This window comes from Nilaparvata lugens, chromosome 2, assembly GCF_014356525.2.
Source record: "Nilaparvata lugens isolate BPH chromosome 2, ASM1435652v1, whole genome shotgun sequence".
Lineage (NCBI taxonomy): Eukaryota > Metazoa > Arthropoda > Insecta > Hemiptera > Delphacidae > Nilaparvata > Nilaparvata lugens.
Genome location: NC_052505.1, coordinates 84,766,999 through 84,791,887, shown reverse-complemented (window position 1 = coordinate 84,791,887; position 24,889 = coordinate 84,766,999). Strand labels below are relative to the sequence as shown.

The following is a 24,889-nucleotide window of genomic DNA, read 5'->3' as shown; positions in this document are numbered from 1 at the left end:
ATTAGATTAAGCGAACATTTCTGTATTATATAACTGGTTATTTTTATATCTGGTTATTTTTTATCTGGTATTTATGTTCAACGGATCTCGAAAACGGCTCTAACGATTTTCACGAGATTGGAACATAGTAGGTTTATGATATAAAGATTCGATTGCACTAGGTCTCATCCTTGGGAAAACTTGTTAAAACGACATTAAAAGGATAATTCATCCTTGGCTGAAACAGCTGTGGATAGTAAAAAAGTGAGTATGTGAAAAATCAAAATATTGTTTCCCCGAAATTCATATTAAGATGACGTATAGCCAGCTGTGAAATATAAACACGATCATTTCAGAGAATTGTGTTCTGTTTATCAATAAATAAAAATAATGAGCGAAGCTCGGTGCCCCGATATTACAAAATTATCCTCAGAAAAATCTTAATCCTATTACTAATCATGATTGAGATTCATAACTCGTCAGGATTGAATTCTTCAGGGAAGAGTCGTGAACCGACAGTGATTTAATATAATTATATAATTGAGATTAAATATTCTTTTAGATCACATATCTACATAAACGATTTGACAGCGTTGCGTACCTAGAAAGGGATGGAGATACCTGTTTCGTCTATAGTATTCTCGCTCTACCCGTTTTCTTTCTAAAATGAAGCTTCTCTTCAAGCAATATTTGTGCTTTTGGATGAGAATGTTAAATTGTCGGTCTCGGATGAAGTATAACAGCTAATATGTAAGAGTGTCCCCACAAATAAAAAGTGATTTTAATACTATCATTATAGTAATAAGAAACTTATTTTCTCCTAGGCTTTTCTTTTTAACACTACTTGTGCATTTAGATGGGCGCGTTAAGTGTCGGTCCCGGCTGAAGTATGAAGGTGCGTACAGATATACGCGCCGCGAGCATGAGCAATTCACTTTTAAGCAGCTGATTATATCTGTATTTTTACAGAAACGGTAAGATACAGATATAAAAAGCTTCGCATCAGCACCTTAAGAGCTAAGTAAGAGTGTCTCCACCAAAAAAAGCATATGAATATTATCAATATACAGTAGTAGAATAAAACTTATTTTCTCCTAATAGTCGGTCTTGGGAAGTGTTTTTACTGAGAAAGTAATGGATTTCAAGTTTCCTCTTCTGAAATATGAAAAACGTGCTCACTAAATAGAGTTATTTTTGAATTTCAATTTCTGAAATGAAGTTGATTACCAAGAACGTGCTGAGTGAATAGAGTTATATTTGAATTTAAATTCCTGGTAAAAAGTTGATTGAATAGATAGATCATTGATTCAATCAATTTAATTTTAAAAAATGTATCAAATATCATTAGGATTGTGGGTATTCCTTTCGAATAAAATAAGTTCATGGAAAGCGCGCGAAAGCAACGTCTGCGGGAGCAAAGTGAAGTGACCTTTTCCATGCCACCCTCTAAAAATGCTGAGTAATATTTTCGGTTGGCTTATGGAGAAGCTGAGTGCTGCAGCTCTAGCACTGTCATTAATGGGAGTATCCGGCCGAACCTAGCGTCTAATAAAAATTGCAGACGCCCGGAACTTCCGGGTCAACAAAAGATCCGTTGGGTTTTTGACCATTACTGAATGAGTTTCTCTCTACCTCTGTTTCCCCACAGTGTCGGCGAGCTCTCCTGGACTCGGGAAAAATTCACTAACCTCAATTAAAAATGAATAAGCTGTAGAATGAAGTGGAGTAATGCTTTAATTTTTAAAGGGAGGAGACATTTTTATTTCATATACCTGGAGGGCTGAGACAAGATAGCTAGTAAGTTGAGAATCTTCATAAATGGAAGGTATCTTGATAGACTGAATAAAAAATACTATTATATTCTCAAACACACATCAATCAAATTTATTGACTAATTTTTTATTTTCAAAAATTGAGTATGGATAACTAAGACAATATCACCTCATTTTAATCATTGGTTTCAAATAGATTCAGTTCAATTCAATTATTAACTGATCTATACTATAATAGAGGAAAGAACTGACTTATACACGTACGGGATAGGAAAATTATGTTTGACGAATCATCACGTCTGAATTAATGGACTGATTAACTTGAAATTATGCATATAGATTCTTAATTATTCGAGGATGGTTATAGGCCTATTTTCAATTCTCCAAGATTTCATTACGTCAAGTTTTCAGTTTGTCAAGTTTTAATTTGTCATGCTTCCAGTTGTTGTATGGAAACAGCTGAACATTTCTTTTAAAAGGGAAATTAGAAGATAGATTTGATTGGGGATCCTATTCGAATAAAAATAACAGATTTTCTGTCGCATAAAAATTTTGGTCCGCCATCTTAGAACTGTCTTATACACGTACGGTATAGGAAAATTATATTTGACGCATCAACACGTCTGAACTACTGGACTGATTAACTTGAAATTATGCATATAGATTCTTAATCATCCGAGGATGGTTATAGGCCTATTTTCAATTCTCCAAGATTTTATTACGTCAAGTTTTCAGTTTGTCAAGTTGTAAAGTTGACCCTTGCGGAGCACGGGTTACCTGCTAGTTAATTAATGAAAAAAAAAACAAAAAATCAATATAATATGAATAACTACCACAATATCACCTTCTCAAATATAGTTCTCAGAAAGCATCATATTTAGAGTATAAAAGAGTTTATTCAACGTTTGACCAAATAGTTACAGAGAAACTAAATTAATGAATATCTACTCTATGAAAATATTTAGCTGGATAACAAACAAGAGTTGTTCAGGCACAAGATTACCTCTAAAACATGATATTCTTAAACGTTTTAATTCATTACTTATTCATTGTCACGGAATATTCTTAAAGACTAGTTGAATTCTTATTCAGTCGTTATCAGTCGCTCGAAACGAACGGTTGTTTATCTAAGGAGCTCCGTTAAGAAAAGTTGAACTGTTATTCTGCTCTGTAATAACCAAAGTTTTATTTTATTTTCATTTATTAAGGGAATTAGAGATGGCGCAGTGTAATTATTGTAATAGTTCATTACCAGCTTCCAGTGATTTTGTTATATGTTCTGGATGTGAAAACAAGTATCATTTCGGATGTAGCTTAAAGGAGACAATCTATCGTAGAATGTCGGAAGAACAACGGAAGAAGTGGCGGTGTTTCCATGTCTGCAAGAGTTCTAAAGCAACTTCAGGTAACTCTTCACCATGCCCCGAACCTGTTATTGATAATCTTAATGGACCAGAAATGATAAAACCCGATACCTAGGTGTGATAGTTGACAGTAGAATGAGATGGCATCCACACATCAACTACATCTCGAAAAATCTGGTGTGGCGCACTCACACAACTTTCCTTGGCGTTATGAAAATTGATCACCTGACGCTAGTGTTCCCGCGCATCTCAAGTCTACTATTCAAAGATTTGAGCCAGCTGGTGACAGGGCAATAACGCTGGAAACACACATGAGGTCTGCTATCTCTTCATAGTGAATGATTTAATAGAATCAACAATAATTTGCAATTGAATAATCACATTTTCTCGAATTTAAAGCTTATTTTCAATTTTAGGTGAAAATGTTACTGAACATTAATTGTAGAGATTTTCATGCTCAATCTACTCCACTTGATTTTTCTCGTTTCAATTGTATCTGAAGCCTGATAATTGGGAATCTATCTGCATTGATGGGGCGAAGCTCCTGAAATTTTTACAGATATGGGACTTGTAGCAGTTGATAGAGCTTATCGATGACTATTTTAGGTATGAATTTGATCAAAATCGTTGGAGCCGTTTTCGAGAAAATTGCAAAAAACCCTGTTTTTGACAACATTTTCGCCATTTTAAACGCCATTTTGAATTGCATCAGATCGAAATTGTTCGTGTCGGTTACTTATATCGTAAGGACCTTAAGTTCCAAATTTCAAGTCATTCCGTTAATTGGGAGATGAGATATCGTGTACACAGACGCACATACACTCATATACACACACACACACACACACACACACACACACACACACACACACCACACACACACACACACACTCACACATACAGACCAATACCCAAAAACCACTTTTTTGGACTCAGGGGACCTTGAAACATATAGAAATTTAGAAATTGGGGTATCTTATTTTTTTCGGAAAGCAATACGTTCCTTACCTATGGTAATAGGGCAAGGAAAGTAAAAAACTTCAAGCATTAAGCGCAAAAATATTTTACATGCATAAAACTATCCCGGACGACTGTCTTCACCTAATTTATAAATCTCTGGTAGAGTCTATCATTAGGTATTGTATAGATTCATGGGGCTGTGCAGCTGACTATTTGTTGCACAGAGTTGAAAGAATTCAATTAAGAACCCTGAAGTGCATAACATCTCGATTGCCTCTTATCAACTTAAATATTAACTTCAATAATCTTTCTAATGTACAATTTTTTTACCATACACTAACTCCAAAGAATTTCTATATTTACAAGATTATAATATTTTTCAGGAATAATATTCAATACAGATCCTTTGCTCCACCATCTCCTTACAATTTAAGATCACCAGTTATATATCAGTTACCTCGATTTAGAAATATATATGGAAAAAGATCACTCCTCTACATACTTCCTAAATTATTTAATAAATTGCCTCTGAATATTCGAGATCATTCGAAAAGTGATGTTCTTAGCTATGTAATAAATAACAATAGTCTCATATAAAGAAACAGCTAGCTGAGATTTTGTTGGTACATTAATTTTATTGAGTCACTGCCGCCAGCTAGAGCGACCACTTATAATTATTTCTTGAAATTCAAACTTCATTTCTCAATTTTTCCCCCATGTATGTTTATTATAATTTTTGTTTTCATAAATAGTGAATACTCTTTTTTTATGATTTGATTTGAATGATATTTTTCTTTTACTTGAGTAGTTTATCTTATTTCTTTTCTTAAATTTTATTATTCTAGTTCCTAGATAAGTTTACCTTCCTCATCACGATCCTTCCTTCACAGTACATCCTCTTCTTACTTCCCAACTTCCCTTTGCATGCAAATTTTTTTTTTCTCTTCCTCCTATCAAATTTGTAAAATTTGTTTCTTTGTAATGTACGATTCTATAATTCACTATGTATACTTATATAGTCACCTACTGAAAAACCTTCGGGTTTAGTGGGACCTCCAATGTAAATGTTTGTTCAATAAAGCTTGATTGATTGATTGATTGATATTGTGAACAATAATATGTTTTAGTTGTATGCAAAGATCTCTGTTGTCTCTTCGATACAATACTTGAATAACGATTTTTGTGTTTTATTGGGGAAACACAAATTATCTTTTGAAAACCTCATTTTAATAGGAAATGAGTTCAAAATATCCGTCATCATGATGAATATTTCATTTCAAGCTCATAAAATTGTATACGTGATTTTTATGTGTTTAATTGTGGGAAAAAGCAAATTCTCTTTTAAATACCTCTTTCGTATTTCGAAATCATTGTCACTGCATAGCAAATAGTGTGAATGAACTACAACTCACTGCCAACACACAAGTGTTACTTATGTTGGCAGTGCCAAAAAGGAAAAATTGCTTTTACAATGAAGTTAACTGAACATTTCATTTTACTTCTACTTCTACTACTGTACTATGTCAAGTTTATTTATTAAGTTATTTACTTAATCTATTGTACCTAAGTATTTAGTATAATTTATAATTTTGTTTCTGTTTTGTATAGTTAAATTTTCATTTGGTTTCATTTTATTTTAATGATGTAATGTGCTTTTTTGGCGAAATAAATTCAATTCAAATTCAAAAAATAGGAAATGAGTTCCAAATATCTGTGACCATGATAAATATTTCATTTTAAGCTCATAAATTTTATACTTGATTTTTATGTGTTTTATTTGGAAAAAAACAAATTCTCTTTTGAATACCTCATTTTAATAGAAAATGAGTTCAAAATATCTTTCACCATGATAAATACATTCATTTCATTTCAAGTCAATAAATAAATTGTTATCCTTTTTTTTCCTCTCCATGAAATGAGACTTAATAAACAAACTAACTGAATATGGAATGTGTGTATGTGAATGTTTGGTAATAGAATAGATTATAACTAATAGTTTCGGTGATCACACCACCGTCAAATCTATATATATATATATAAAAGCGAAATGGCACTCACTCACTGACTGACTGACTGACTGACTGACTCACTCACTCACTCACTCACTCACTCGCAGAACTAAAAATCTACCGGACCAAATACGTTTAAATTTAGTAGGTATGTTCAGTTGGCCCTTTAGAGGCGCACTAACAACGGATTTGGAAAAATTTCTAAAGATACGCCCAAAATCTGCGTTTTTCCAGCGTTTTCTCAGCTTTATCGAGAACAAATGAATAGAAAATGTTCAAATTTGGTACAGAAGCTCAGCTAGGTTGTAATAATGTTGTGTTAGAAGGAATTTGAAATAACTTCAAAGATACGTCCAAAATTAGCGTTTTTTAGCGTTTTCTCAGCTTTATCGAGTACAAATGAACAGAAGATGTTCTAATTTAGGACAGAAGCTCAGCTAGGGTGTAATAAAAAAAGTAAATTCGTATGGCTTTTGTTGGTGGGGAGTCCCTTGCGGGAAGGTTCCACCGCCTGAATATATAATTTGAGCCGTCAATGGGCCTTACGACTGTCATACTTCAGCCGGGACCGACAGTTTAATAATGTTGTGTTAGAAGGAATTTGCAATAACGTCAAAGATACGCCCAAAATTAGCGTTTTTCCAGCGTATTTTTGCGCTTTCTCAGCTTTATTGAGAACAAATGAACAAAACATGTTCAAATTTACTACAGAAGCTCAGCTGGGGTGTAATAATGTTGTGTTAGAAGGAATTTGCAATAACGTCAAACATACGCCCAAAATTAGCGTTTTTCCAGCGTTTTCTCAGTTCTTTCATCAAGTAATAGACAGAAAATGTTTACGCGAGCCCGCTGATCTCATTTTTGGACGATCCAGTCGGGGGTCCAGGGGGCGGAGCCACCTTGCTAGACGGATATTGCGAGCGAAGCGAGCCTGACGGCTAGTGGTACTATAATTCTATTTTATAAATACAAGAAAGTAGCCCTGAATTGATACATTTAAAGTGAATGTTTGGATTTTTACGGCCCACTTGGAGAGACTTATCTTCAAAAACGGGAATAGAGTCTGAACGTATATGATCTCATTAGAACCAATTGTTTGTAAATCCAGGCTTAAAAGTCTGCAAAGCTCTAGGATTTCGTTTCTCGTTTTTCATCTTTCATTTCTAAGACTTCCTGTTTGTTCGCTTGAAACGAGCAGTCTATTACGAGTTGAAGTGACCCTTGAATTGATTGCGGCAGGCGACAGGTGGACAATATGTGCTAATCAGGCCGGAAAACTTTAAGCACGTAAATCTCTTTCCATTTAAATACAGGCTGCACTGCTAGCACTGTACACCCGCATAGCAGACAACTTCACTGTAATTGGTCGGCCGAAGCGATTTCACTCAACTTGTATTTTCGTTTCCCCGTCATAGAAGAAAGTTCCATTTTACTAGCAGAGAAATGCAGGTTGAGTTACTGCATTGTATATGGGCTGATAATATAGAAAATTAAGGCAATTTCAATGAGTGTTTTGATAACGAGAATTGAAAATAACGCTGATTGTGATTTTTCAAATTAATTTTTCTTACAAAAGGAGCTTGAATCTCTTCATTCTTGTACTTTCACTAATAACAAGTATCTAAGTGTTAATTGCTTCCACTCTATTCCTCAACCTGAGTAGCTAATTCACTTTGTGAATGAGATTTTAACATTCAATTCTACTTGACTTCTCTCAATTAAAAAAAGAATGTCCACCATGCATCACAATCGTCACTTCTCTTCTACTTCATTAAAAATAAATAAGTGTTTATTTCCCCAAAAAATAAAACTACTACATCAATTTACATAAAATATTAGATAGTTCACAATCACATACAATGGTTAGTTTCAGAAATTTCTTATAATGTGTCTTCTACATGTTTAGTGTTTCCTGTGTGGAAATTGACTTACTCCAACATGGCGTACCATGTTCTAGAGTAGGTTTTGTTTGTTTTTGTGTGCGGTTTAGTAATTAGTAAGTGTTTAGTGAATAATTAGGTGCTTAGTCATTATCATTATATTTTTTTCAAAAACATGCGACTCTCACAATATTCACAGTGTAGGAATTGGAACACATTTAATATTATAAATAAACTGTGGGGTGATAATGCAAAATTCAAGTTTTCTTCAGGATTGAAATTATATAGTATGAGATTTAATATATTATGTAGTCTGGCTGTAGTACACTTGTGATATTTATCAATGTGTTGGCATCACTGTTGCTAAATGTGCTGAGGACACTGCGCTTCTGACTTCTGGCGCCACTATAGAAGAAACATCCACACTCTTCAATCAGCTGCGAATCAACTAGGCCAATGGACAACAAAATGGAAAATGAATCTGAATGAATCCAAATCATCGATCATCAACTTTACCAACATAAAAGTGACTGAAACAATCAACATCAATCCGAATGGCCACAGAATTCCCTGTGAAAATATAGCAAAATATCTTGGAATGAAATTAAATGAAAAACTGATGTGGAAGGAGCACATCAAAATCAAAAGAAAACAGTTTGATATAAAATATGGACAAATGTATTGGTTGCTTGGTCGCCAATCCACCCTATCTTTGAATAACAAATTCATTCTTCACAACTAAATATTAAAACCATTTTGGTAAATGTATTGGTTGCTTGGTCGCCAATCCACCCTATCTTTGAATAACAAATTCATTCTCCACAACTAAATATTAAAACCATTTTGGTAAATGTATTGGTTGCTTGGTCGCCAATCCACCCTATCTTTGAATAACAAATTCATTCTCCACAACTAAATATTAAAACCATTTTGGGTGTATGGGATTCAACTATGGGACTGTGCCTGTCAAAGTAACATCAATATGATACAGAAATTTCAAAATAAAGTATTCAGGAATATGGTTAACGCTCCTTGGTGCATCAGAAATAATGACTTGCATAGAGATCCACGAATTCCATTTGTGTCCAGTGAGATAAGTCGATTTGCCATGCGGCATGAGTCGAGACTCCATCATCATGTCAACCCTGAGGCAAGCCAACCACTACAGAACGAAGATTTTATCAGGAGGCTGAAGAGAAGGAAGCCTTCTGAACTAGTTTAAAATCAATTTTGATTTAGTGTTCGGTTTGTGAGATATGACAACTGTCACTCATTCATTCCATATCCACAATACTATATTAAATAAAAGAAGGTATTTTCAGCATAGAAATTTGAAGAAAATATGTGAAATATTATTGTACGAGACATAATCTCAGTGATTATGGGCTTCATAGGTTAACATGCCACCAATCAGGTCTAAGAGATATGTCAACTGTCACTCCTTATTTATTTCATATCCACAATACTATATATTCAATAAAAGACTGAGAAATTGTCAAAAAACCACTGATTTATTGATAATTAGAAAGGCCGGTTTCGGTTATTACACCATTGTCAATCTCTAATAAACTAAAACTAAATACAAGAGCAGCAGAATTTATACTAGTAGGCGAGTACTGCTATTGGTCGAGGGCATTCTGTTGCTTAAGCCGCCATTTTGTCACACCGTTGAGGGGGAGGAGACTGTCTAGCTAGACCAATGGCAGGCGTTCATGCCCTCGACCAATAGCAGTACTCGCCTACTAGTATAAATTCTGCTGCTCTTGTATTTAGTTTTAGTTTATTAGAGATTGGCAATGGTGTAATAACCGAAACCGGCCTTTCTAATTATCAATAAATCAGTGGTTTTTTGACAATTTCTTAGTCTTTTTCATTCAATATGAATAATTACCACAATATCAACTTATCAACTACACAAAAAAAAGAAAAGACGGTATCCTCAGTATAGAAATTGTAACACATGCTGTAAAATATTATTGTGACTCGCAACTCATTGCCAACACACAAGGAATCTTATGTTGGCAGTGCCGAATATTACATTGATAACCATTGTTGTACAAATAATTACAATCAATGTTTACTTGTGAGGTAATTGTATATTATATACTCTGGTAAGTGTAACATTCATGTAAACATCCATGAATATAACACAAGAGCTGTCACTCAAATTGATCCAAGTCGTATACAAAAAATGTATAGCTATGTTGGTGTAAAAATGTTTAATGTTCTATCACCTGAAGTTAAAAATTATGAAAGATTCAAATATATTATAACAAAATGGTTGAAAGAAAGAGCATTTTACTATGTTGAAGAGATTTCAACTAGTGACCCATATCCATAATATTATGAGTTTTAATTTTATTATAGTTTCTGTAATGTAAATTAATCTGACCTCTACCTGATCCTAAGCATTAATATTGTGATATTTATGTCAAGTGACTTTTGTCTATGCAATTTTGTTTGTGACAGTCAACAAATTCTTTACTCTTGTATTGTGCAAGTATTTGTATGTGATCTTTGGCAGTATAATTCAATTCAATGTATTGTGTGTCATTGTTGCAAGAGTATGTCAACTGTCACACCTTATTTATTTCATATCCACAATACTATATTCAATAAACGCGGTATCTCCAGTGTAGGAATTTGAACACATGCAGTAAAATATTATTGTGATGGATGTATCAATCAATCAATCATTTATTTCTTTCCAAAACATACATGAAAATGTACATGAAAAAGTCAAAAACTAAAAACTAACTTAAAGCTAAAGAGAAATTAGTGACTGTATAAAATTCATTTTTTTACAGTAAACTCGTCTATACTGTAGCATGGTAAATCCATCAAATATGCTCTCAGAAATTCCTTAAATTTTGATCTATCAGGTTCATGTCTTATGCAACCTGGGAGACAACCAATAAATTTTATTCCCATGTACGATGGACTTTGTTTATATTTTTCCTTATTGTGTTTCTTTATTGTAAAATTATTTTTATTTCTTGTGTTGTAATTATGTATATCTACTTGCCGTGGGAATCTAGATTCGTTAGTTTTTATATATAATATTGTCCTATAAATGTACAGGCTGTACACCGTCATGAACTTTAACTTACTGAAGAATGGCTTGCATGATCGCTCTCTATCAAGATTTAGAATTATTCTTATTGCTTCTTTTTGTAATAGGAGTATTTTATTCAAGTTTGAGATGCTTGTTCCTCCATATATTTCAACTCCATATGAAATGTGGGAGTGGATCATTGCAAAGTACACTGCTTTTAACGTTTCTAAGTTCGAAATTTTTGCTAGTCGTCTCAGCACGAAAATTCCTGAGCTTAATTTTTTACATATTTTTTGAATGTGAACGGACCAACTGAGTGTGTTTTCAAGATATAGACCTAAAAATTTGTATTGTGTGGCATTGTTGCAAGAGTATGAAGAAAATATGTAAAATATTATTTTACTAGTCATAATCATAGTGATAATGGGCTTTATAGGTTAGCATAGCACCAATCAGGTCTAAGAGATATGTCAACTGTCACTCCTTATTATTTCATATCCACAATAAAAGACGGTATTTCTAGTATAGGAATTTGAACACATGCTGTAAAATATTATTGTAATAGTGTGGCATTGCTGCAAAAGATGCACGTGGTCAGGGTTTGACCGGGATGTCACCGGCTTACCTGCTGATGCGGGGTGTGATGCCTGATGCCGGCGGAGGGATGCTGGATGATGGTGATGAGGAGCAGAGTGGCCGGCAGACAGACGAGGACAGTGAGCAGCAGACAAGGACAGTTGGGCAGCAGGCGAAAGCGCCTAGAGGCACGCATCAAGGCCCATGGAAGACGGAAGACTGACGGCTCACGGCTCCGCTCCAACCAGTAACCAGCAACCACCCCTGCACTCTTGCAAGCCGTCTGATACACGGAGCGTCGTCGTTGTGAACCGTTTGATACACGTCGTGTTGCCGTTGCAAACCGTTTGATACGCGTTGCAAGCCGCGTGATGCAAGCTGTTGCAAGTGCGATTCGTACAAGAAGAGTGGAGTAAAGGAGAGATAAAAGAGAAGAGTGAAAAAGCCCAGAGTAGAATAGAGATGAAGAGTGTGAGGATGTGGGTAACAATAATAATAAATACTTTTATTTGTACAAATAAACAAGTTAGAACACAGCTGTGGTATCTGAGGGTTACACGTGGGATGAGACATACAAGCATGCATCCTATGACCTTGCCAAAATAGAAATTGGTTTGACCATAACTCCCTATCCTATTATATTAAACGAGCAATTTCTGGATATATTTTTATATTTGGCTATTTATATTTTTTTTTATATTTGGTTATCCATATTTTTTTATATTTGATTATTTATATTTATTGTTATTTATGTCCAACGGATCTCGAAAACGGTTCTAACGATTTTCACGAAATTTGGAACACAGTAGTATTATGATAAATTAAGCAAGCAATTTCTGTATATATTTTTATATTTGGCTATTTATATTTTTTTTATATTTGGTTATCCATATTTTTTTATATTTGATTATTTATATTTATTGGTTATTATGTCCAACGGATCTCGAAAACGGTTCTAACGATTTTCACGAAATTTGGAACACAGTAGTTTTATGATAAATTAAGCAAGCAATTTCTGTTTATATTTTTATATTTGGCTATTTATATTTTTTTTTATATTTGGTTATCCATTTTTATTTTTTTATATTTGGTTATTTATATTTCTTTATGATTATTTATGTCCAATGGATCTCGAAAACGGTTCTAACGATTTTCACAAAATTTGGAACATAGAAGGTTTATGATATAAAAATTCGATTGCACTAGGTCTCATCCCTTGGAAAACTCGCTGAACGACATTAAAAGGATAATTTATCCTTGTAAAAACAGCTGAGACTTTCGTCGTCTGTGGATAGTAAAAAAGTGAGTGAGACGCACTCGGTCTGTGGAAAATCAAAATATCTCATCTCCGAAATTCATAAGCTGACGTACGGTACGGTATAGCCAGCTGTAAAATATAAACACGATCATTTTAAAGAATTGTGTTCTGTTCATCAATAGATAAAAATAACGAGCGAAGCTCGGTCCCCCGATATTTAAAGGTGCGTACAGACTTTCGCTCTTTTCCGTAACCGAACGTCACTCGAGCAGAGCGATTGATGATCGACCGGGGAGCAAGAGTGGAACGCGAGAAGAGCTAACATCTCCCGTAACGTTCATGATCGGTGCGTGTACAGAGCGGGGGCGGAGCGATGGCGGGACGAGAGCAGAGCGTGCGCGGAGCGGGTTGGAGGCGCTAACATCTGTACGCAGCTTTACAGTTACTATTGAAAAACCAAACAAATTCCATTTATTGGTCGACAAGATATTGACTGTGATCGCTATGTGTTAAGGATGCACACCTGTGACGATCCTCAGTCGGAGTCCTGCGAGCGGCTGTGGCATAATTGAACGGGTTGGTCATTATAAATATTTAGGAGTCATCCTGGATAGTAAATTAAGCTGGGTCCCTCATGTACAAGGGCTGAAGAACCGTTTGAGAAAATTAATCTATGCCTCCTCACGGCTGGGCCAAGTGCTTACTGTGGATCGCTGCAGGACAGTGTAGCTACTTTGCGTACGTGCAGTTTGGCATTCTGACGTCGGGAGGTGCGTCATTGGCGGTCTTGGAGCCTCTGTCGGTCGCCCACAGGTTGATAAAGCCCTTCATCTTGAACATTGACGAGCATTGACAGTGATATCTGGAAAGGTGTAGAAAAATTACAGAGCTATCTTGGTCATCATGTATATTCATGAAAAATGTTTCGGAGAAGTTCTCATGGTCTCTGTAGGGTTTTGACTACGGTATTCGAGAAAGTGTAGAAAAAAATCAAGAGCTATTTGATTATGCTGTATATTGGGGGAGATGGTATAAGGGAAATCGATGGAAAACTCATTTTGGTCATTGACTAGAATCATTGACAAAATTGATCATTAATAATGGTATTGGAGAAAATGTTAGAGTGAACATGTTGTCTTAAAGAGTTGGTCATTATTTAGTAATGCAAAAATTGGTGATGAAGTCATAGAAATTAAAAATAAACACCAATTTCTTCTTAAATATTGTTTCTATCAAAATCCCAAACTCAGAATCTAGAAAAATATAGGTTGCATGTAGTCATTATCATTGGGAGACGATGGTGTTTATGGGGGATATTGGTGTTACATGATTTGAGGTCAACATACATCAATGCGAATACAGCATTGTATTACTACCGAATACAGTATTAAGCAACTTGCAACACGTTTACAAGTGTATCAAAGTGACGCATCAGTTGTGAAACAATCCTTGCGCAGTTCTGTCCGTTGGTGCAGATTTCGGGAAACTCTTATCGGTCGATCCTAGCTGCTAGAGGCGCATGACACCCCCCTTCCAAAACACAACTTACTTTTCGTACACCCCTAACCAATTTTCCACAACTTTCCACCCCCACCATCGGTTTTCCTTTTGCAGCATCGGCGCTGCGTTTCATTGATATATCAGCAGTCGGCAGTTGTGTTTCAGGTCTGCATTTTCCGGCTCCTAACTCATTCCCTATCTAATCTATAACGGCATTTTTCACTCATAACGCGTTCTCTTAACATTGGAAACCTATACAAGTTCATCTTTCCAATCTTCAAAAGTTTATCTCTTTCAGTGCAAGTTTATTATTGAGGTGTAATAGTATATACACATCTTCTTAAAATGTATGAATTCAGGCTACTTTCTTGTATTTATAAAGTATAATTCTAGTACCCTTTGAAATTAATAAAATAATAGAATAAGAATAGAAATTATAATTACTAGTTTCGGTGATCACACCATCGTCGGGTATTAAAATAGATTTCAAATTCTTATTCTATTATTTTATTAATTTCAAAGGGTTCTATAGTTAAATTTTATAAATAAAATACACAATATGTCTGTTCATAGTCTCAAGTTTATTATTTTTAGTTTTAAGACTTCTCCTCAACTCAAACATTATAAAAATCTAATCTTATTAGAAGTTTTTGAATTGAGTAGTAGACTTATGTCTGTCTCTTCTATAAAAACATTCAATGATGGTATTGGAGAAAATTTTGAAAGAATGCAAAAGTGATCTAGGTATCGTATCTATTGTGATCAGTAATCGTAATTATAATGTTTTTACTTTCCTTGCCCCATTACCATAGGTAAAGAAAGTATTGCTTTCCGAAAAAATTAAGGTACCCCAATTCCTATATTTCTATACGTTTCAAGGTCCTCTGAGTCCAAAAAAGTGGTTTTTGGGTATTGGTCTGTATGTATTGGGTATTGGGTATTGTGTGTGTGAGTGTGTGTGTGTGTGTGTGTGTGTGTGTGTATGAGTGTATGTGCGTCTGTGTACACGATATCTGATCTCTTAATTAACGGAATGACTTTAAATTTGGAACATAAGGTCCTTCCCCTATGAGGATCCGACACGAACAATATCAGTCAAATGCAATTCAAGATGGCGGCTAAAATGGCAAAAATTTTGTCAAAAACAGGGTTTTTCGCGATTTTCTCGAAAACTGCTCCAACGATTTTGATCAAAATTTATACCTGAAAAAGTCATTGATGAGCTCTATTAACTGCCACAAGTCCCATATCTGTGAAAATTTCAGAAGCTTCGCCCCATCTATGAAAGTTTGATTTTAGATTACCAATTATCAGGTTTCAGATACAATTTAAACAAAAAAGTTTTTTTGGTTCATGTTAAAAAATTTCTCTAATAAGTGAATATTCTCTATTTTGAAAATAACTGAATGTTTATTATTATTATTTTGGTATTTGGAAAATCTAAATTCAAAAGAATGGTTTGTATGAATATTTTTGGACTGAAAATTTTATGGAAATCTAGAAGACATAACCTCATTTTGGACTTTTAATGCTACCTAAATTTGGGAGAGAAATAGTACAAGGTATTCTTAGTTTTTCTCTCCCGATCTGTGCTCCATTGTAAAAAGAATAAATAAATAAAAGAATTTCATGTGGAAAAGAATGAATTGTTCAGTAACATTTTCACCTAAAATTGGAAATAAGCTCGAAGTTCGAGAAAATAATATTATTCAATTTGCAAACTGTTGGCAATTGTTGATTCTATTAAATCATTCACTATGAACAGATAGCAGACTTCATGTGTCTGCAGCGTTATTGTCCTGTTACCAGCTGGCTTAGATCTTCGAATAGTAGACTTTAGATGCGCGTGAACACTAGCACTAGTTGATCAATTTTCATAACGGCAAGGAAAGTTGTGTGAGTGCGCCACACCAGATTATTAACTAACGTGATGATGTATTGTTATGGAATTTCATCAACTCCAGTAAAACTAACTTTTTTATCAGTAATTGTAATAAATTAAATGAAAAAGACTGAGAAATTGTCAAAAACCACTGATTTATTGATAATTAGAAAGACCGGTTTCGGTTATTACACCATTGTCAATCTCTCAATCAGTCATTGACAATCAGTCTTTTTCATTTAATATGAATAATTACCACAATATCAACTTCTCAACTACATAAAAAGTGAAAAATTGTTATAAAGCTCCATCAACTTCAGTAACACATCCTTCCTTTACTAGATTGTTTTAAAACATCATCAAGTGAATTATTAAAGATGAGATAAGTTAGAGTTAAATTAATTTTAATTTGAACTTCATGTAGGTAGGCTACCATTAAAACACTAGAGAGTTGAAAGTAGTCGTGTTGCAATAAAATAAATAGTACTTGATATTTTTTTATTGTGTTTTAATAATCAATAGCCTTAAAAAGAAGAGTGAATATTTCTGTACAATGTTTAATTTTCATTCTACTTAATTTACTAAATGAACTTTTCTCTGTGGTATGAAGGCTGAAATTGTTTGTTCTATTGCTCCCAAAACTTGTCTATGAACATCTGCCGGTACTTAGCAGTAATGAAGCAGGAAATGACTCATTTTAAAACTCCAGCTGTAGCAATCATAACAATAAATTGATAAGTAAAATATTGAGCTGGAAATATGCGAAAGTTGAGGTAATAATGTAATGTTTTCACATGATCCGGTGAAGTTTGGACCTTGATGAGTGTGATAATGTGATAAGTGTGATGAGTGTGATAAGAATGGATAGTTGAGTGATATTTGAAAAGAAAAATGTAAACAATGTTACCATTCATTTCTTGAACTAATTGTTATTAATTTTTTTCAGAGTAGCTGGTGATTTACACTTGCACCTTATCAGTGACGATGGAGAGTTCAAATACAAGAGTCTGGTGATGACTCTCAAGGAATCTGGGAATTGTTTTCTTGAAATATCAAACCTCGTGGAAGTTCAACCTCGATCCAAATCAGTTATTATTGGTCAGTGGTATTCTATATTATCAGATGTATTTTCATTTTATAGGAAATTGTATATTTTTTCTTTTTCACTGAAATTCCATATGCCACACTTACGAATAATAGGTCCAAGTAATAATATAAAAGTAGCACAGTATAAAAGAAAAAAAAAGATTATTTTAATTAATTATTTACAAGAAAATATCAAAGAAAGTTAGACAGTCCAAAAGTTAGATAAATCAGACTGTGTATTTATTTACATTAAATTTCAATGCTTAGTTTTATCATCCATTATTAATTTTTCTTTCTGCCTGCTGTTTTAATACTTAGAAGTGTACATAAGATAATTAATAATATTTCGGAGGCTTTTTTCTATATTTTTAAATTTTATGGAAATTTATGATCTGGATGAACAAATCAGGATTCAGATTTCAATTTCCTTATTCACTGTTATATTGATCAAAATACAGCTTCCATTTCTCAATATATTGTTGTAAATGTGCTTTTGTAATTAACACTTTATTCATTAAAAGTTTACATCGAACAAGATAAAAATAAAATGAAACATCATCTTTGAACATCTCTCATAAAACTCTCTAGTTGATGATTTCTTGATCCATTCCGAGCTGCTTTGTATAAACACACTTTTTTTATGTATTTGAACACTACATGCAGTCGATTATTGAGTAAATGTTAAAAACTTTTACTTACTGACTGGAGTACTTTCAATCGTCTGGCGATCATTTTCAACAGTTGACTGTTGACTGTTGAAAATGATCGCCAGACGATTGAAAGTACTCCAGTCAGTAAGTAAAAGTTTTTAATATTTACTCTCTAGTTATTTACTTGTAAACGTTCGTTGCTAAAACAGTTACCTTGGCCACCATGTTCACATGATAAATCCACGAAGGGCTAGCCTACATCACTATATTGGCATCAAGGAAAAATATAATCATCAGTTACTTCGATACCTTAATCACAATCATAATTATGCAGGAAGCAGAATGAAGACTACAAATCCATATCCATACGGTTGTAATTATTTTAGGCTAGATATATGCTATTCATTCATTATTATACTGTATAGGTATTCCTTAATTCATTATTCTATCCATGATTTATTAGTATTAAATTTGGAATTTTAATGACTTTTTGTGAAGACTTGTCATTGATTAATCATATTTTATTCTAGGGGTTATTGATATTCCATGCTTCAGAATGAAAAATAGTTTCACGGTTACTGGAATGCTATCATACCAAGTCGCCGATGAACTCAGTTCAGGTTGGTTACTATATTATTCTTTTTATAAATTGAGAATTAATTTTCCGACTATTTTTCATGTTTGGTGGATTATCATCAGAAAATAATTCATGGACAAAGAGTTGTCACACTTTACTAATAATTGAATAAAGAAATTTATCTTAATTAGCAAAAATTAAAATTAACTCTTCTTAAAATACTGTATGGATCACTATCATGATATAGATCTCTAGCATCTACTGATCCTATGAATCAACAAGGCTTTTTTTTCAATAATTAACAAAATATCAATAAAATAATGGTAAGAGACCGCATTCATTTTCTACCCTCGCTTAATAATTATCCACAATATAATATGCTAAGTAGCTAATTGAATAAGTAAAATATTTCTATTATATTTGATACATTACATTAACAAGAATATGATTGTTAAGTTATTGAATGACCGTCAATTTAGCCTGCAATAGCAATTGCCAGTATTCAATTGTTGACAATCTTGAATAGGCATATATTATCTCAAGCTGATTCGAATATCTTCACTCCCATGACCACTGATCTGTAGAAAATTTGACATTATTTGAGAAAGTAAAAGATTTATTATACCGTATACATATTTTAGTATCTACTATACTATTCATATAACAGTTAGACATGAGTATAAATGGAATAAATGATGGACGTTTGGGAATTGTCACCAACGCTAGTAATGCAAGTCTACATAGGCCTATTTAAGCGCTTGAAAACAGCGCTTTGAAAAGTTTTCAGCAAAAATGCTTCTCATTTTATGGTAGGGAAATAGTTCAAAAGATAATTTGTCTCATTTTTCAAGAAGTAAATTGTCTCTTATTTATATTGGATGTGTAGTAGTTAGACTACTTATTTCAAGGGGCAAAGCAGTGTAGACTGTGGAACTGTTTTCCTTGACATTTGCATTGTATTTTTTCAAATTTGTATCTTTGTGCATTTCAGATGATCATCAGATAAACTTACCGTGCATGACACTTGGCGCATGCGATCTGGTGAAAGGTGATTTAATTCCTTTCTTAAATAATCAACTCTCAGGTAATACATTTCATACAAATACTACATATTAAAATAATGTATTCCACTCTTTGATCAGTTATAACAATAATATAAATAAACTAGCTGGCCCGGCGAACCTCGTACCGCCAAATAGTTTAATGCATCTCATGACAAACTTTAGCTCGATGCACACCTGATAAGGAGCGATGTAGCATTTAATTTATATAGATTTATTCTTCCAATTGATACATTACTTATAATAAGAAATTATGAAATTGATAGTATATTACAACAATATTGAAAAATTATGAAAATAAAGATAACAAAATACTGTAATACAATCACACGTTGTATAAAAAATCACAATAACTCATCTACACCAATAGAAGAATAAATAATTTCAAGTACCCCGAGGACTAAAAGTCCTGTTTGGGGCACCATCATATTTTTAATTAAGAAAAAAAGAAACAATGAATGTTTTTTCCGAGTCGGAGCTTGCATAATGTGACTGGTTAAGGAATTTCAAATTGGATAATAAAGGTAAATTAACATTTTAATCCACTTCCCCACAAAAAAAAAAAAATGGATGCCCATTTGAAGCAATTTAGCAGACTCATACATATAATTTTATTAATTTTTCTCCTTACTTATCAAAATTATACGAAAACAACTCCTGTATCCAACAAAACTTGATAAAGGGCCCACATTGATATAGTGGTTTCAAGTTTATTTTCTTGTCTATTGTTTTCTATTCAATGATACTTGACAAAAGTAAACGCCCCTCTAGTTATCGACTTTTCACAACTAGATATGTATGTTCACGACTTTCCTAGTTTTCGACTTAAGACAACAAAGGAAACTGCGTTTTCTAAAATTGAGTCAAGATTAACTTGAAATAAGAAAAGAACTTTGCCAATGTTCGTTGTTTTAATGAAATTATCAATTACTATGATATTTGTGAATATCTGTCAGCCTTAAAAAGAACTAGCATATTAGAAAATCTGAGTAAATTATAGACACAAAATATAACATTCTCATAAGAGCACAATGAAATTCCTAGAATTAACATTCATAGCATCACTATTTTATTATTGAAAACTTTCTAAGAAAACTATATAACCTGATATAAAAATATCAAAGTTCTGTTTCTCATGGAATGGGTGTTGATCAGCTAGGTACATTACTAAGATTCTATTGAATAAAAGAATGGTTTCAATAATTCAGTTACATTACAAGCAACGATTCAATGGAAAAATCAGTTTTTCAATATAATTTACATGTTCGTACTAAAGAATAATACTTTAGTTGAATTTCACATTCCTCATTTAAACCAATTTATACTTGCAATCATATTACAAATGAATTCTCTAACATACTTTTCCACATTTAAATCTATTTGTGAACTTGAATGCTGTTTCAGTACAAGATATTGCATCAGTTATGGCTGTTTTTGAGAAGACTGACTTGGAAATAATTCTACCTGAAAAACACTGCAACTTGGACAACATAATGGATCAACTCGGTTATTCCAAACTGGTGCTGCCTAATTGCTCTCCTTGCTTTGTCAACAATTCTAACAGAACAAATGCATTGTCACAATCGGTCCTTTTCTTGAATACGACATCCAAAGATGTGCACAATTTTGTATGCTATACAAGGTTAGTACCCATTTAAATTTCTCTCTCCAGTTGGTATTATTAGCTCTGAATTTATCACTAATCTTCTTAAAAATTTGAAAAATCATGCATTGGCCACTTTTTTATCAATGAAACATTGTCTAAATAGTAGTTCTGCTTTACTATAATTTTGAATAATTTGTTTTATTATTCAAAATGGGTTTATTCAAATCATTTTGTCTTTAGATATTAGCTAAGATAGAGCTAATACTCTTTAATACTCCCAAAATTGATTTGCTAGTGGTGTAACAAATTATTGACCGAACGTAGTGAGGTCTATCTATGTTTTAACTCGGATTTTCTTTTGTCTGTCTGTATGTAACGCGATTACGGTCAAACGCGTTGATAGAATTCTATGAAATTTGGCAGGAATATTCCTTTTTCAACTGCGCGTCGATGTATATACAAGGTTTTTTGAAATTTTGCATTTTAAGGATAATATGAAAAATAAAGGAATTCCTCCATACTCTGATATTACTATATATATCATCTAATTTGAAGATATGATTAATCAGACTATAGAATTATTCATAATCAATCAGATGACAAGTGGATTATTCATTGCATGCATTACACAGATGTCTGGCCGTGTCTATTTCTATAAGGTAGGGTTTCGATATTTTTCATGTTGCGTGCCCATCAGTATTAATATTCTCACATTTGAAAAACAAATTTAATAGGTGATTGAAACTAAAATAAAAAATGATTAAATTAACTAAATAATGCTGAAGAAATTATAATATTCTTGATTGAAAAAAATTATTTCAAAATAGTTGAGAAATATTTTTATCAGATGGAAAGATTATCACGGAACTAGAAAAATTATCATATGGGATACAAATTCAAACGTTAACTGAGTTTATTAACATAAGTGAGTTTTTGATCTTGGAGAAAACAAATAACAGTTTTTAAGAGTAAATTATGATTCAACTGTGAATTGTGATTCAACTGAATGAACTAGAAGAGGTGACATTATAATACTTGTGGATGAGAAAACTGCGTGAGATGTAACTTACTGTTCACAGAACTACTAGTTATGTAGTTCATAATTCGATTATGAAATTGAAGAAAAATTATTATCATTGTGTATCATTTTCCTCATTTTTTCTGACCAGCATTGTTTCAAGGTTTGACTTGATTTTTTTAAGATTTCCCCTGGTTGAACTTTTCAAGAACAGAAGTCTCGAATTTTGCCTTAAGTCTTGAATGTACCTTTCACTTTAAAGTTTGAACACTCCCAGCTATTGCTTGAGATAAGTGATGCACAATTATGGGATTTATGAAATTTTATGATTTGTGAACATTTTAATGAAAATAATTGTTTAAATCGTGCTCAAGCTGTTTTTTTTTTTTTTTTGTAATATGAAACTCCTGTTTTTATTTTTTTGCAACTGTCTATTTCTACAATTTGTCTGCACAAAAGCTAAAAACTTGACCATGTTTCAATTAACTACTTTGTGAAAATAATTTAGAACTGAAGATTTTGTGAAGTGATAAACTACAAGACTTAACCTATTTCGGACTATGTGTAACCTTATCTAAATTTGGGAGAGGAATAGCACAAGATTACCTTATTTTTTCTCTCCCTATCATTTTTGATGATGTACTTTTTGTATGAATCGATCAATGTCTGTTGTACTATATTAAGTTTCACTCTAAACTGTCATAATTTCTTATGAATATTAGGAGTATAACTATGTGACAGATGTCTTCCTCGTGAATGTCAATTGATATCTAATGGTAATTTCTGGCTGGATATGTGATGGAATTTTGTTTTCCAACCTCACTGATGTGCTTAAAAAGCAAATAACATAAATTTAATCAATGCTGATAGTATAAAATGAATTTTACCATAGTAATAACTGTTATCTTTGCGGCTGATGCCCACATAAGCTTATTGCCTGCGCGTGGGTAATGGAAAGTGCGTGGCTGATTGATGTGATGATCAGACGTCCATTCCGCTGGCGGGATTCAAACCTATGAACCAAGTGGTGCTTGCGGACTGAAAGATTTTACTACCTACAGTGAGGTCCACGTTATAAAGGCAGTGCTTGTATAGCAATAGTATTGCCATCCTTGTCTATCATTAAACAAAGCGGATAGCGCTATCTCTTTCTCGTTTTGCTCTGTTGCCAGATCGTCTTTCAACAATGTAGAATTAATAAACAATTAACAAAATATTTCATCTTAATTATGAAAATTCATTATGAAACTATTGAAAAATATAATTTCTTGCTTAATAAAATTTATTTGATTATTTTAAACGAGAATGAACATTTAATATCACATAAATAAACCTGTATCAGCTGTCGTCTATAGAAGGCATTGACAAGACAGAGGATCGGCGACGTTGTTCTCCTATCTTTCTCCACTGCCATTATAGCGGATAGCGCTATCTCTTCCTCGTTTTGCTCTTTTGCCAGATCGTCTTTTAACAATGTAGAATTAATAATCAATTAACAAAATATTTCATCTTCTATGAAAATTCATTATGAAATTATTGAAAAATATCATTTATTTCTTGATAAAATTCATTGATTATTTTAAACGAGAATGAACAGTTAATATTACATCAATAACCTGTTACAGCTACCGTCTATAGAAGGCATTGACAAGACAGAGGATCGGTGACGTTGTTCTCCTATCTTTCACCACTGCCATTATAACATGGACCTCACTATAGAGCATTAGACTAACCTCAAAATCTCAAATTACAGGATAAATCTTGATCTTCATTTGATATTTTATCTGTTTTCAGGAATGAACATCAGTTACTGCTGCTTGCGCATAGTCTACTGAGTCTCCTACCACACAAATCACAGGTATTGAAAAAGCTGAGGCCACCAACGAGTCTTGACAATGCTATTGATCAATTAGGAAGTGAAATATCATACCTGACTGACACGTTAAGGAGTCATATTCTTCCCTGTGATGGACCTCTGCCTGATCAATGTCAGTTGAAATTTAAAGCTGATCTCTGGCAAGAAATTAGGCAGAAAATGTGTGCTTACGAACAAGAGACGGATTTTGCACTTCAAGGATTAGCTATATGATATATAAAGGAAAGGAGGAAAGGTTTTATAATTTTTATTCTGAAATTTTATACTTAATATTTATATTTGTTTCTTAGTCTATTTAACAAGCATATTTAATATGTTTGAAAAAATCAATTGAACCATCTGGAACTAAATGTTTTTGCATTCAAATAGATAGTATGCAAGTGTACATCCAAATCAATGATTCATTTAAGGCTGTGCAAAGGCTAAAAATAAACATTCTACCGGTGATATTTTCAAAATATTTTGATTTGTATACTATCAAGCTATCAAAATGTAAAAGTTTTCTCAGGAAAATTGTTTTTTTTTCGATCAAATGATCGGCTTTAGACTAAGGACTATGCTCCGTTTTCATGACTTTGTCAATACATGTATAATAATTGTGAACGACAATAAAAACATGTGATTTGATTTGATCATTACTTTTTGAGATATGAGCGCCTCAAGTTTAGATTTTTGGGACAAAACATTTCAAGTTCGGCAAGAAATAAATCCATGATATTTAGAGGATAGATTTGTCATGATATTGTTAATCTAATAAAACATAATTTTTCCGAAAATATC

At 33.0% G+C, this 24,889-nt stretch overlaps 2 protein-coding genes across 2 annotated transcripts in view; one reads left to right on the top strand and one right to left on the bottom strand.

Annotated features, from left to right (window-relative positions):
- LOC111045050 (carbohydrate sulfotransferase 11) overlaps positions 1–11,863 on the bottom strand; it is a 35,409-nt gene extending 23,546 nt beyond the window's left edge. Inside the window, exon 1 of the mRNA XM_039421951.1 lies at positions 11,645–11,863. Coding sequence (XP_039277885.1) covers positions 11,645–11,791 — 147 coding nt within the window. The 5' untranslated portion in view covers positions 11,792–11,863. The remainder of the gene's footprint in view (positions 1–11,644) is intronic.
- The window catches only part of LOC111044562, a 156,459-nt gene extending 132,137 nt beyond the window's left edge, over positions 1–24,322 (top strand). The window contains exons 4-8 of the mRNA XM_039420234.1: positions 17,182–17,333; positions 18,502–18,591; positions 19,540–19,632; positions 21,014–21,251; positions 24,028–24,322. Of these exons, the coding sequence (XP_039276168.1) occupies positions 17,182–17,333; positions 18,502–18,591; positions 19,540–19,632; positions 21,014–21,251; positions 24,028–24,322 (868 nt within the window). The remainder of the gene's footprint in view (positions 1–17,181; positions 17,334–18,501; positions 18,592–19,539; positions 19,633–21,013; positions 21,252–24,027) is intronic.
- The last annotated feature ends 567 nt before the right edge of the window (positions 24,323–24,889 follow it).